This window comes from Lithobates pipiens, unplaced genomic scaffold, assembly GCF_037356315.1.
Source record: "Lithobates pipiens isolate NorthernLeopardFrog02 unplaced genomic scaffold, aLitPip1_a1.2 Scaffold_19, whole genome shotgun sequence".
NCBI classification, from domain to species: domain Eukaryota; kingdom Metazoa; phylum Chordata; class Amphibia; order Anura; family Ranidae; genus Lithobates; species Lithobates pipiens.
In genome coordinates this window covers 328,574,780-328,588,388 of record NW_027507764.1, presented here as the reverse complement: position 1 = coordinate 328,588,388, position 13,609 = coordinate 328,574,780, and the positions used below count along the sequence as shown (strand labels likewise).

Sequence of the window (13,609 nt, the reverse complement as noted above, 5' to 3'; positions counted from 1 at the left end):
TGCTTGAGATTACATATACAAGATCAAACAAACAAAGTATAGGCTATACAATACCCCTGTAATATAACAAAACTCACCAGCATCGTAACAAAGAGCATTAACCGTCTTGCAAGCTATTATGGTTTGAATTGTGGATCATATAATATGAATATGCTTTGTAATAAAGTAATGCAATAATTAGAATGGCCTTCCATATACTATGTAATTTTTAAGGCCAATAAACACTGATAAAATGAAAGAGCAAACGGTACATGTACTTATTTGCCCATCGTGTAAACCTTGTCCAGAAGAAAGAAAAAAAAAAAAAACCCACACACACACACTAAGAGCAGAGAGAAACAATTGCGCTGAAACCACATGATCCCGAAAGGAGCACGCTGGTTATTCATTGTCCTAATCCAGTTGTAGCTGCAGTTTGACACACAGAAACAGTAGCAAGAGCTGGTTGCAGGTCTGGGTCTGCTAGGTTAAAGAGGTTTTCTCAGGAACATGGTGGCAGCTGTCAAGGAAAGACATGCCATTTGGCTAATTGGTGCATAGGTATGCACATTCTTTACAGTACAAGACAGATGGCACATTTGTCCACACGTACATGCACATCCACTGCTGACAAATGGCCTCAACCTGAATGCTTCACTAGTTTTTTGCTGTATGGTCTGTTCAGGCTTGTTTCAGTTATCCAGTCCTGATGCACATCCTTGCTCCGGTTACCGATTTGGCTTCCTCTGTCAGGGCTGGCTTAGCCCTTCCTTCTCTGGGCTGGCTGCTCAGCTGTCGGCTAATTGCCAGCTCTCTTCTCTTTCCACAGTTACCAGCTGTTCCCGATGATACTCATCTGACCTGCCTATTTAAAGCCTTCCAGCTCACTTTTTCATTTGCCTTCGCGTTGGTCACATCACAGGGAACCATCTTCTGCTGTTTGTTTCAAGACGGGCTTGCCGACATCCCACCTGGCTTCTTATCCTGCTTGCAGTTGCTCTCCTTGGATCCCCGACTTCCGGCCTGGCTGATTACCCGATCTGGTTAATGAACTTTGGACTGGCTGACTACCTGATCTGGCTACTGGACTCTGGCTATGCTTGACTACGTTTTTTTCTATTTACCTTTTATTTTTATTAATAAACAAGTGTGATTTCATTGTACTTCAGTCTCAGTCTGTTTCATGGTTTCTGACACTCTGACTTTGCTCTCGAATTTCCCTTACCTGCATGTTTGGGCAGTCTGCCTTTGTTACAAGCCCTGGCCTAGACTACAGACCATGCTTTTGCCTAATAACTCTTTAGCTCACTGCCAGATTGTGGTCGAAGTCTGCCTGGTTTTGACTTGGATTCTGCTTACCACCTGGAGTTGGTCCATTCTGCTGTCACTTAGCGGGTGTAGGACCTCACTCTGCCATCAACTGAACTTGGTGCATCACCAACTGTACCTGTGCTCATCAGATACCAGTGCTCCCAAGTTTCTGCGCACAGTGTGTACACCTTAGCACTTGTGCTTTCCCTTCCCCCCTGCAGTCCCTTTCTCAACATCCAGGGGTATTCAGACGGGAAATGTGCAAGAGGCCACCCTCGTCATTTCAAGCTCTGCATACGGGTATGTGACAACTTAAGAGGTGCTCATGTTTTCCATTAGAAAAGTCCTAAAATTAGTTACATCTTCAGTAGGTACTGTGAGGTTTGTTTAGGACAAAGATAGCAGGTCAGTTACAGAAATAGGCAGCTTTTTTCAGTGAATAGCATCCAAAGACTTTTGGGGAGTGAAAATCCTTCTAGGAGTGACCCAATAGTCATTGTATGCTCATAAAGAAAGAATGAAGGAATGTTGTGGAAGTTTTTATAAGTCTTTGTGCTCAAGGGGGCATATGGAGATCAATAGTCAATCTGCATTATGCCCAGGCTTTTGCAGACAGAGGCAATAATCATAGGCATGAATAGGGGATGTGCCAGGTGTGCCTTGGCTCCCCTGCCCTGCAGTGCTGCCCGCTTCCCTGCTCTCCTCTCAGCTGATGTAGGGATGTTTCAGGATGGAGATTGGCGTGGGGGGGGGGGGGTGGGCTTGGACTTGTCATTGTGTTCTTCCATATCTGCAGGATAGTGAACCATTTACTCAGCACAGAGCACTTGCCATTCATTCACTGTCCAGTGCAGCTGAGGCTGCAGAAAAAGACATAAGTGTTTGAGATTTGGGTTGCACACCCTAATGCAATAGGTTGCGCACACCTATGGCAATAACCTTTTCAATAATAGCGAGCACGTTGTGTGAAGTTTCCTCTTCACTATAGTGACAATGTGGGGGAGAGAAGACTTTTGCAGCCTCATCCAATACTGCCTCAATGTCAGTTTCATTCCCCTCTCACCCAGCCTGCTCTGACTGGCATAAAAATGGTCCAGTTGACCAATGGGAGAAGGAGGGGCATTTCCGAGTTCTGGACATAGATGGCTGAATGAAAGCTATAATTTGTCAATGGAATTGTGACATGGATGCAGAAAATTCTGGTTTTGTCAAACAGGCCACTTGTTACATGCCTAAAGTATAGCTAGAATCAGATGCCGAGGACTCATGGAATGGAATCAGCAGGAAGAGGGGATATTTGCAATTTGAAAGATATTCCCTCTCAAAATAGTTGCCATGGAAGCAAGTATCTATTGGAAGATTCTTCTGGTGGCAATTCAAAGTTTCGGCTTAAAGAGGAAGTAAACCCTCACGAGTTTACTTCCTCTTTGATTCCCTGCAAAGGTAAAGCAGAATGGACTACTATCCATCGCATAGTAGTCCATTATGTGTCACTTACCTGACACAGGAGCCAGTGAAGTCACCGCTGTCCCCTGTAGTCCGGAGCATCCATGTTCTCGGTGGGTCTCGCCGCTGTCATTCGACGAAGCCGCGATGACGTCACTCCCGCGCATGCGCACGGAGCCGCCGCTCACAGCATATCGGTGTTGACAGCGGCCTGTATTTTGGCAAATATCTCCTAAACCGTGTAGGTTTATGAGATATTTCTTGGGCCTACAGGTAAGCCTTAATCTAGGCTTACCTGTAGGTCAAAGTGGTTTGTAAGGGTTTACAACCACTTTAAGGAACCCAAGTTACTGCATTTAGCTGCATTTGAAATGCCTCTAAACACAGCTTCTGAACGCTTTTTTGGGGTTCCAAAAAAAGCCTCTAAAATGCAACTGCCTAGAAAGGACTATAACATGAACCTGTGTACATGCACTGATAAGATAACAGGAGAGTTCAAAAACAATTGTAAAAAAAAATGCCAATCTGCTCCTAAACATCCATTTACCAGCAGCAGTGTACATGAGGCCTTACACTCATTTTCATTTCAGATGACATTGTTGATTAGGACATTCGAGAGGGTGAAATATCCCTAACTGGGACATTGACCAAAATAAAAGAACTTTGAATTTCAGAGGTCCTGGCCACTCGCCATTACATTGCCGTTAGTAGTTATTTTTCCTCTGCCTATTTTCCAAAATGTAAATGGCACAAGTTTTTACTAAAAAAAATTAAAAAAAAAAGTCCTTGACACCTTCACCATGTCAACAAGGTGAAGCTGGAGCATATTGTATATAAAAACTTTATAGTTTTCCCTTATAAATCAATGACCATAAAAAACAAAACCCATCACAAAAAAATTACACACTAGGTTTTATGGCTCATGCGTGATAAAGAAGGTGGGTGAATTGTAATAGATTGGTGTTATGTGACCAGTTTAAAGTCCCCAGAGGATATATTCTTTAATAGAAGCCTGTATGTGACCCTTACCTGTCATCACACTTTACAGCAATTACATTTTCTGTCCCAATGCCAAGGATTGCAGATGTTTTTTCAAAAGAATAGTGACTCTATAAGTAAGATAACATGTGAAATAATTCAGTTGAAAAACAAACTCTGTGGCGCATTCATGCAAGCAACCATAAGATTAGCAGCCAACTGTTTTATAAGCACATTATGCATTTACAATATGGTTTTCATTCATCTGACTTACTGACATAATGACATTAGAGTACCAACTAACTTGGAATAGTAGACTTGGGCATTGTATGGGCTTAACCAGTATTCACTGACAAACAGCCCATGAGTTGCAATAAAGTAGTGACACCAATGAAGGTTGGAGGCTTGCATCAGCTAAATTTTAAAAACTAAACCATATCCTTTCTTGGCAAAATAATGTGTCCCCATGCTTCCTCAGACATGCTTAAAGCTGGCCATATATGGCTTGAATTATTTTCCTAAAATTTCCTGGAAATCCAGGGAAGGTCCACTGAACAGTAACATCAGCCAATTAACTGCAGTCGCTATTTGTATATTCCAACAGTCGCAGGTGCCTTCTGTCAGAATATGAATAGCAGTGAAAGATTCAGTCACCCACATAATTTAGTCTGGATAGGGGAGTGGGTGGCCAGCTTAAGGTTTTGTATTAAAAGAAAACATTTTTTGCACCAACTATACATGATAAAATGGTGCAGCTACTTGTGTTAGCCTAAATAGAAAAAAGCTCAAAAAACAATCCCAAAAGAAACAAGTGCGCAGCCAACATAATTTCACTAATTATCAAACCGTGAACATGAAAATAGACAACAACCACCTCTGTGACATATATTACTATATGTAGCTGTATATAAAACAACATAGTCTAGAGAATATAATATAATAGATGACCTTGCTGTTCGCGATTTGCCAAACCGGTGGACTTCTGGCGCCGTTTGCAGCAGCCATATTAATTTACATTGTGAAGAACTTTGACCCATGACACATCCATCATGGGGTACAGGACAGCCAATTGAGACATTTCAGCACATGGACATACCCCCTACCTTATAAATAGACCTGATCTGGTGGCCATTTTACAATCTGTATTTTGTCAGTGTAGGGAAAGGATGCTGTGTGGAGCAGGGACAGTCAGTCTAATCACTAGCTAATTAGCCATTACTATTAGGTCCACAAAAGTCATTTTAAGGACTGGTATAGGTGTACAGTATATAGGGTTGTAATACATTTATAATATACTTTCTTTCAAATATAGAAGGTATATTATGGTACACTGCTGTGCTGCCGAGTGCTGACCGATTCTGCAGCTGTCTATCAGTGTAGGGACAGTTTGGCGTTTGGAGCAGGGACAGTCTGCAATTCACTAGCTACTAGGTCCACAAAGGTCCTTTTAAGGACTGGTATAGGTGTACAATATATAGGGTTGTACACGTATAATATACTTTCTTTCAAATATATAAAGCATATTATACTTCACTGCTGTGCTGCTGAGTGCTGTGCTGCTGAGTGCTGACAGATTCTGCAGCTGTCATTTCTCAGTGTAGGGAGGGACAGTTTGGTTTTTTGGAGCAGGGACAGTCTGCAATTCACTAGCTACTAGCTAGCTACTACTAGGTCCACAAAAGGTCCTTTTAAGGACTGGTATAGATGTACTATTTGGTGTGCAGTATATAGGTGTGTAATACACGTATAAAATACTTTCAAATATAGAAAGCAAAGTATAGTGCATTCCCACTTTGCAGCATTGTGACTGCTGAGCGGTTCTGCAGCGATACTACAAAGAGTGACAAACACAATTAGAAAAAAGTGCTCGGAATACTTTCCCATTATACAATCCAGAATGCTTTAGATTACCCTCCTTCCCAGTTCAGGCTACCTTTAGGCCGTTTTTAGACACCACTGTACAAGTAACTGAGATCAGTGCTGTGATTCTTTCCACGTTTGGAAATTTGTTAAGATCTGTAACCAGCTACTGGACTATTCTTTGTTTATTTAAGCATTTAAGATTTACTGTGACATGAATATTTTGCTGCATATCTTTATCCATTGCCTGTATTTTCTTGTATGTTTACTTTATCCTAATAAAAATTTTGTGGAAAAAAAAAAAAAGAAAAAAGTATTATAACTGGTGTGAAAGACCAGTGGCCCCCCCAAAACGACAGATTGAAGCGGGGTGTTATATACCTTCTTCCACATATACTGCACTTCTCTAGAGACTTGTCACAGGGTCATTTAAAAAAAAAAAAATGACAGGCAGAGGAGGAGGCAGGCCCTTCCACAGGGTTGGTAGGGGTAGGGCAGGAGCAACAGGCTTGAGCCAAAGTGGCAAATTGCAGAAGGTGCGTTCGATTACGTCAAAGGACGCACCAGACTTGGTTGAGTGGCACACTCAGCCTTACTCTTCGGCACCCTCCTCATCCTCTCGATCTTCACCCTCTTCAATCTCTGCTGTGTGCACCCCCAAAGACACTACCCTCCGCTTGAGTCACAGGAATTATTTTCTGATCCATCACAAGACATTGCAGATGCACAGCCACTCTTGGCATTGGCTCAGGAAGAGGAGGTAGCAACAACCGCCACTCAGCAGTCTGACGACAGTACCCAGATCAGCCCATGGAGGAGGTTGGTCCCCGCTGTTGCTGCCTACTCCGAGATCTCTAATTATAGCGGTGGGGAAGGCGACGTCGATGACGTGTCTAGTGACGTCACGTGGGTGCCCACAAGAGAGGAAGAGGAGGGGAGTTCAGGGGGAGATATGGACCAGCAGATAGGGTGAAGAAGCAGGCGGAACTTACATTGCACAGGAGGGACAAACCAGACTGCTAATGTATCAGGAGCAAGGCATCAACCATGTACGGTCACATCTGACACTCCCAGGATGCCGTCACATGGCTCCGCAGTGTGGACTTTTTTCTAACGTGTCCGCTGCTGACAATAGTGTTGCCATCCGCAGCCAACGAATAAGTCGCAGTAAGCCCAATAATCACCTAGGGATGACCGACTTAAGAAGGCACATGAGCTGCCATCACCGAGCCCAGTGGGAGCAACAGAACCCACAAAGCCACACTCCAGGCTCTCACCGTCCAGCCTCGTCTTCTACTTCTCCTCTCTCCTCACAGTTGTCCTTCACTCCACCTGCCATCATGCCGTCCTGCCTTTTTCCAGAAAAAAAGTGAGGCTTCAGTGGGACAAATGTTCGAGCGTAAAAAAATGATGACGCCGGATAACCCTCTTGCCCAACGGTTGATGGCTGGCTTGTCAGAACTGATACCCTGCCAACTACTGCCATATAAACTGGTGGACTCTGAGGCCTTTCGAAAATTTGTGGCCCTTGGAACACCACAATGGAAGGTCCCAGAAAGGAAGTATTTCTCACAGAAGGGCATCCCAGAGCTATATGGCCATGTTCAGCGGGAAGTGAATGCATCTCTGGCACGCGGTGTCGGTGCCAAGATACATCTGACCACAGACACGTGGTCTAGCAAACACGGGCAGGGAAGGTTTATAACTTTTACTGCCCACTGGGTGAACCTTCTGACGGCTGTCACACATGTAAATTTGGTTTTACAGCCACGGATTGCATGTAGGCCTGCCTCTTCACCTCCTACTCTATAATCCCTCTCCTCCTTGGCTGACTCCTCCTTTTCCGCTGTTAGTGTCTCTTCCGCTGCTCCGCCCAACATCCCCAGCACATATTCGACATGCCAGGTGAGACATTGCCATGATGTGCTGCATCTGTTTGCCTGGAAGCCAAGAGCCACACTGGCCCTGCACTTCTTTCAGCTTTGCGTTCATAGGCAGATCAGTGGCTGACAGTTGGTAAAGTGGTGTGTGAATCTGCTTAGCGCATTGAAACATGGCAAAATTACACACGTGCCATGTATGGCACACGTCTTAAACTTGGTCGTGCAGCGATTCGTTGTCAAATACCCTGGGGTCCAGGACATCTTGCCCCATTTCAGAAGATCTTATACGGCCATGGCTCGCCTTACTGACATTTCAGCGGTGACACGATCTGCCAGTCAGACGTCTTATTTGCGATTGCCCGACGCAATGGAATGCAACCTTCTATATGCTTGATAACTGCACGTTTCTGTTGGAGCAGCCTAACGACTACCTGTACGAACTCTGCGGCAGAACAGGTTCTGGGGAGCTTGGTTTTTTTTCACCACGCCAGTGGCTGCTCATGTGCGATGCATGCAGACTTCTGCGGCCATTTGATGAGATCACCAAACTGGTCAGTTGCAGCCATGGCGCCATCAGTGACATCGTACCTTATGCTGTCTTTATGGAGCGGGCATTGCGTCATGTCATTGATCAAGCCATGGAGGAGTAGGAGCAGGAAGATGAGAAAGTCGCAATGCTGGATGAATACTCTGAGACAATTCAACAACAGGAGTCTGAAGAGGAGTCAGAGGAGGAGCAAGAAGAGCATGCTTTAAACCTTTCTGGGATCCCTGTTGTGCGTGGATGGGGAGAGGAGAACGAGGAGGAGGACAACGACATTATCATGGGCATCCGCAGAACTTTTTCCAAGGAAGGGCATCATTTCAAGGCCACTCATGCTCCGCCCCCTTTTCGACAATCTCATGAAAATCTTTCCACTGGTAATACATGTGTTATATAACAGATAATTCACCTTCACTTTGTATTGGAAGTTACTCTGGTGGCTGTGTATCATGCCCATATAGCCTAGAGAATGTACATCTTTTTACATTGCAATACATCTGTTGTGGCCATATTTTGATCTCATACTGTCACTGTATAGCTGTTTTCATCAAGATAAAAATATGGCAACAACAGACGATTGCAATGTAAAAAGATGTACATTCTCTAGGCTATATGGGCATGGTACGCAGCCACCTGAGTAACCTTGCGGACGCCCATGCTTTCAAAAACCAGCCCTGGAAAAAATGTAATACCAGCCTCACAGCGTTATTATACCAGCCCAACAGCATAACGTCATTTTCTTGTTCATGAAAGGGAAAACCACACATTTTAAAGCACATTTGATGAAGAGAGTATTAGATATAGATATGAAATCACATAGGGCTTTATATATATTCAAATTCCAGTTAATAGTGGTAAGTGATCAATCATCAATGGGGACCCCAGAAACTCAGAACGTGGGGGGGGGGGGGACGGGGACCACCTTCTGCAGAAAGAATACTCTAAGGTAAGGGGGGTGGGTTACTAATATAAGGAGGAAACCCTTTATATCAGTGCCCCTTACATTATCGTATTCACTCCCCCCTTACATCAGTGACCCCCGACTGGCCTGGTGGTGCTTTCACTGACCTGCTCTCAGGTGCACTGTGCAGGGCTCAGTCAGTCAGCTCCAGCTTGGAGGTTTTATCCTATAGTCTCCTGTCCACAGTCCACACAAGTCTGACTTCTCCCATGACCCCCATCCTGGCAGTGCTCCCACTCTTGACTCCTCTCCAGACTCCCTCAGAGACTGCAGACTTGATGCAAGAGCTCAATGCAGCCTCACCAGTGCCCATCAAATGCAGCCTCACCGTGCCCACCAAATGCAGCCTCACCGTGCCCACCAAATGCAGCCTCACCGTGCCCACCAAATGCAGCCTCACCGTGCCCACCAAATGCAGCCTCACCGCGCCCACCAAATGCAGCCTCACCGCGCCCACCAAATGCAGCCTCACCGCGCCCACCAAATGCAGCCTCACCGCGCCCACCAAATGCAGCCTCACCGCGCCCACCAAATGCAGCCTCACCGCGCCCACCAAATGCAGCCTCACCGCGCCCACCAAATGCAGCCTCACCGCGTCCATCAAATGCAGCCTCACCGCGTCCATCAAATGTAGCCTCACCGCGTCCATCAAATGCAGCCTCACTGTGTCCATCAAATTCAGCCTCACTGTGCCGTGAATGCAGTCTCACTGTGCCCATCATTGCAGCCCCTCCTGTGCCCCATGTCCCAGTCTGCAGTCCCTGTCTGTGGGAAGGTGTGTTGTTGATGCTCGGTACAGTACCTTGCATGCCAGCAGGATATCCATGACGGCCAGCAGCAGGCAGGGTCTGTTCTCGTTTTGGATGGGGACGGTGCTCCTTCCAGAGGATCTGTCTGCTGTGAGATGGAGGGGTCCCTGGGCACCTGCACCTTCAGCCGTCCTCATTTTCCGGCCCCAGTCAGCCTGCCCTCTGGTCCTGGGGAAGTGGAGAGCACTGAGTGGGAGTTGGAGAGAAGGGGGAGCAAAGAGTACTGGCGGGGTTGGAGAACACATGGGTGGGGGCAAAGAGCGAGGGGGATTGGAGATCACAGGGGTGGGGAGCGGAGAGCACTGGGGGGGGGCAGAAAAACAGGGGGGGAGAGCACAGGGTCTGGAGAGTACTGGGGGGGTACAAAGAGCAGGGGGGAGTGGAGAGCAATGGGGGGGGAGCTTGAGCGCACCAGTGGGGGCCAGAAAGAACAGGGGTGGAAAGCACATGGGTGGGGGCAAAATGCAGGGGGAGTGGAGAGTACAGGGGTGGGGAGTGGAGAGTGCTGGGGGGGAGCCAAAAAGAACAGGGGTGGAGAGCATGGAGGGTAGAGAGCACTGGGGGGGCTGGAGAGCACCAGGGGGGCAGAAAGAACAAGGGTGGGGACAATGGGGGGCTGGAGAGTGATGGGGAGAGCTGAAGAGCACTGGGGGGGGGAGAAAGAACAGGGGGGAGAGCACTGGGGGGAGTGGAGAGCACTGAGGGGAGAGCACTGGGGGGAGAAAGAACAGGGGGAGAGCACTGGGGGAAGTGGAGGGCACTGGGGGGAGAGCACTGGGGAGGAGAACGGGGGGAGGGGAGAGCACTGTGGGGGGGAGCACTGGGCGGAGTGGAGAGCACTGGGGGAACAGGGGGGGAGAGCACTGGGATGGTGGCTAGAGAAGGATGGGGAGAGCTGGAGAGCAGCAAGAACGGGGGGGGGGGGGGGGCAGGAGAGTGTGGTGGTGGAGGAGAGCACTCTGGGGGGGGGGGGGCAGGAGAGTGTGGTGGTGGAGGAGAGCACTGGATGGGGGGGCAGGAGAGTGGTGGTGGAGGAGAGCACTGGAGGGGGTGGCAGGAGAGTGTGGTGTTGGAGAGCACTGTGGGGGGGGGGGGGGGGCAGGAGAGTGTGGTGGTGGAGGAGAGCACTGGAGGGGGTGGCAGGAGAGTGTGGTGGTGGAGGTAGGAGAGTGTGGCGGTGGAAGAGAGCACTGGGGGGGTAGGAGAGTGCGGCGGTGGAGGAGAGCACTGGGGGGCAGGAGAGTGTGGTGGAAAGCACTGGGGGGGGCAGGAAAGTGTGGTGGTGGAGGAGAGCACGGGGGGGGGGGGGGGGAGGAGAGTGCGGTGGTGGAGAGCACTGGAGGGGGTGGCAGGAGAGTGTGGTGGTGGTGGAGGAGAGCACTGGGGGGAGGCAGGAGAGTGTGGCGGTGGAGGAGAGCGCGGTGGTGGAAGAGAGCACTGGCGGGGGCAGTAGAGTGCGGTGGTGGAAGAGAGCACTGGCGGGGGGCAGGAGAGTGCGGTGGTGGAAGAGAGCACTGGCGGGGGGCAGGAGAGTGCGGTGGTGGAAGAGAGCACTGGCGGGGGGCAGGAGAGTGCGGTGGTGGAAGAGAGCACTGGCGGGGGGCAGGAGAGTGCGGTGGTGGAAGAGAGCACTGGCGGGGGGCAGGAGAGTGCGGTGGTGGAAGAGAGCACTGGCGGGGGGCAGGAGAGTGCGGTGGTGGAAGAGAGCACTGCAGCCCCCCTCGATCCTTCTATCCAGGCACTGTGGCACGGATGTGCATCTACTCCTCTGGATCACAGCGCTGGATGGCTGTGTTCGGCGGCCGCTCTGTAACACAGTTCCGCCCCCCCCCCCGACCGGCTCGTGTGATAGGCGGAATGTGATTCTCTCCATCACACGAGCTGGTCTGGGGGGGCGGGGCTGTGTTACAGAGCGGCCGCCGAACACAGAGCCATCCAGCGCTGTGATCCAGAGGAGAGAGCGGAAGATGCAGCCGCCAGCAGACTCAGAAAAAAAATTGCAGCATGGCGGCGGCAACACCTTGGGGATTCCAGGGGGGGGCACTTGACCCCCCTTGCCCCCTGCTGCAGACGCCCATGGACATTATCCTGGATGATGAGCAGGAGCCAGGCCACCACACCGCTTCCAGTTTAGTGCAAATGGGGGCCTTCATGCTCCAGTGTTTTCACAGGGACCCCCGTATAAAAAGCATAAAGGTCAAGGACCAGTACTGGGTGGCAACATACTTAGACCCCTGGTACAAACACAAAATGGTGGAAATGTTACCACCATCACAGAGGGTTGTCAGAATGGAGCACTTCCAGGCCTTGCTTTGAGAAATGCTGCATTCTGCTTTTGCGTGTGCTGGCAGAGGAAATCCCAATTCCAGAGAAAGTGTTGCGGGTACCAATCCAACAGCGCCTGCAAGAAGAGGGCAGTTTGAAGATGTGTTGGTGACTTCTGATATGAGATCATTCTTTCAGCCGACCCATCGACAGGTCTCATTCGGATCCAGCATCAGGAAACGCCTAGACCGTCAAGTGTCCGACTACATCGGGTTAACGGCTGATGTAGACTGAGAAGTGATGAACCCCTGAAATACTGGGTGGGCGGGCTTGACCCCTGGCCAGAGCTTGCCCAATTTGCAATGGAACTGTTGGCTTGCCCCTCGTCCAGTGTCCTGTCCAAAAGGACATTCAGTGGAGCGGGGGGGGGGGGGGGTCGTGACCGATAAGCACACTCGCCTAGCTCACATTTATAAAAATGAATGAGGCATGCATCTCGGAGGTATACATTATACACCTGACCAGTAGACCATGTATATGTATAACTCTATAAACAATTTATTTAATCAAGCACACGGATCTTTTTTCAACCTTTGGCTCACTTGTACAAAAAAAAGCACACCGTACTATATGCCCGTACCCTCCTGTTTGAAGGGATTGAGCGGTGTCATTTTTGGGTCCCGCAGCGAGTTGCTGGTATCAATGCTGGTGTCCGTGCTCTCCATCACTGTGCTGGTGTCCGTGCGCAGCCTCCATCACTGTGCTGGTGTCCGTGCGCAGCCTCCATCACTGTGCTGGTTTCAGACAGTGAGGGAGATAGCAGCGGAGAAGCCAATCAGCAGGCAGTGTCAGCACCATGGCTGAGTATCAGCACTGGACTGGCACCTCCGGACCACTGCAGTGTAGCCCTGCATAGGTGGGGGTAAGGGCCAGGCAGAGGGAGGGGCTCAAGCACAGGTTGGCACACTGGGACACTGGCACAGGACTGCGCTGCCCTGACTGTGGCACTGATCATCTCTTGCACCCCCTTCATAGCCTGCCCTGACCTTGCCTCTCCTGCATGGCCTTCATGCGCTCCTGAATTGTCAAAATTTCAGATTAAAAAAATAAAAAAAGCAATGCTTGTCGTTTTCGATCCCAGATTCACTTAAATACTTCTGGTATGTTAGTGTCCATGTTGTGGGACTGTGTGTGCACAGCTAGTAAGTATTTTGTGGCTGAAAACATGACCTGGGATGTTTTTAAGGTTCGCCTGCCATTAAAGTCAATGGGGTCTGCCGAACTTTTGGTCACGTTCGCTAAACGTCCCATTGGAAGTTCGTCCATCACTAAATATAATATAACATCCTTGTTTATTGATGTGATTATACATGTTTTAATGTCGAGGTATATGGACATTACTGTGGTTTCGTTCTAGAGCCATCTAGTGGCCAAATTTGGGCAACGCACCCGTTTTATCATTACCTCAGAACAACCTAAAGACTTGTACAGGAAGTGACTGTTTTGGATTCTGGAGGTTGACCTAGTTACCCAGGAGTCCGTGTGTGACCTACCCATGAACACTCTTACCCAG

The 13,609-nt window shown here is 48.9% G+C and overlaps 1 protein-coding gene across 2 annotated transcripts in view; it reads right to left on the bottom strand.

Annotated features, from left to right (window-relative positions):
• LOC143996785 (glutamate decarboxylase 1-like) overlaps positions 1 to 13,609 on the bottom strand; it is a 126,983-nt gene that overhangs the window by 61,624 nt on the left and 51,750 nt on the right. For both annotated transcript variants that reach the window (XM_077492046.1, XM_077492047.1), the window contains exon 7: positions 3,766 to 3,845. In XM_077492046.1, coding sequence (XP_077348172.1) covers positions 3,766 to 3,845 — 80 coding nt within the window. The remainder of the gene's footprint in view (positions 1 to 3,765; positions 3,846 to 13,609) is intronic.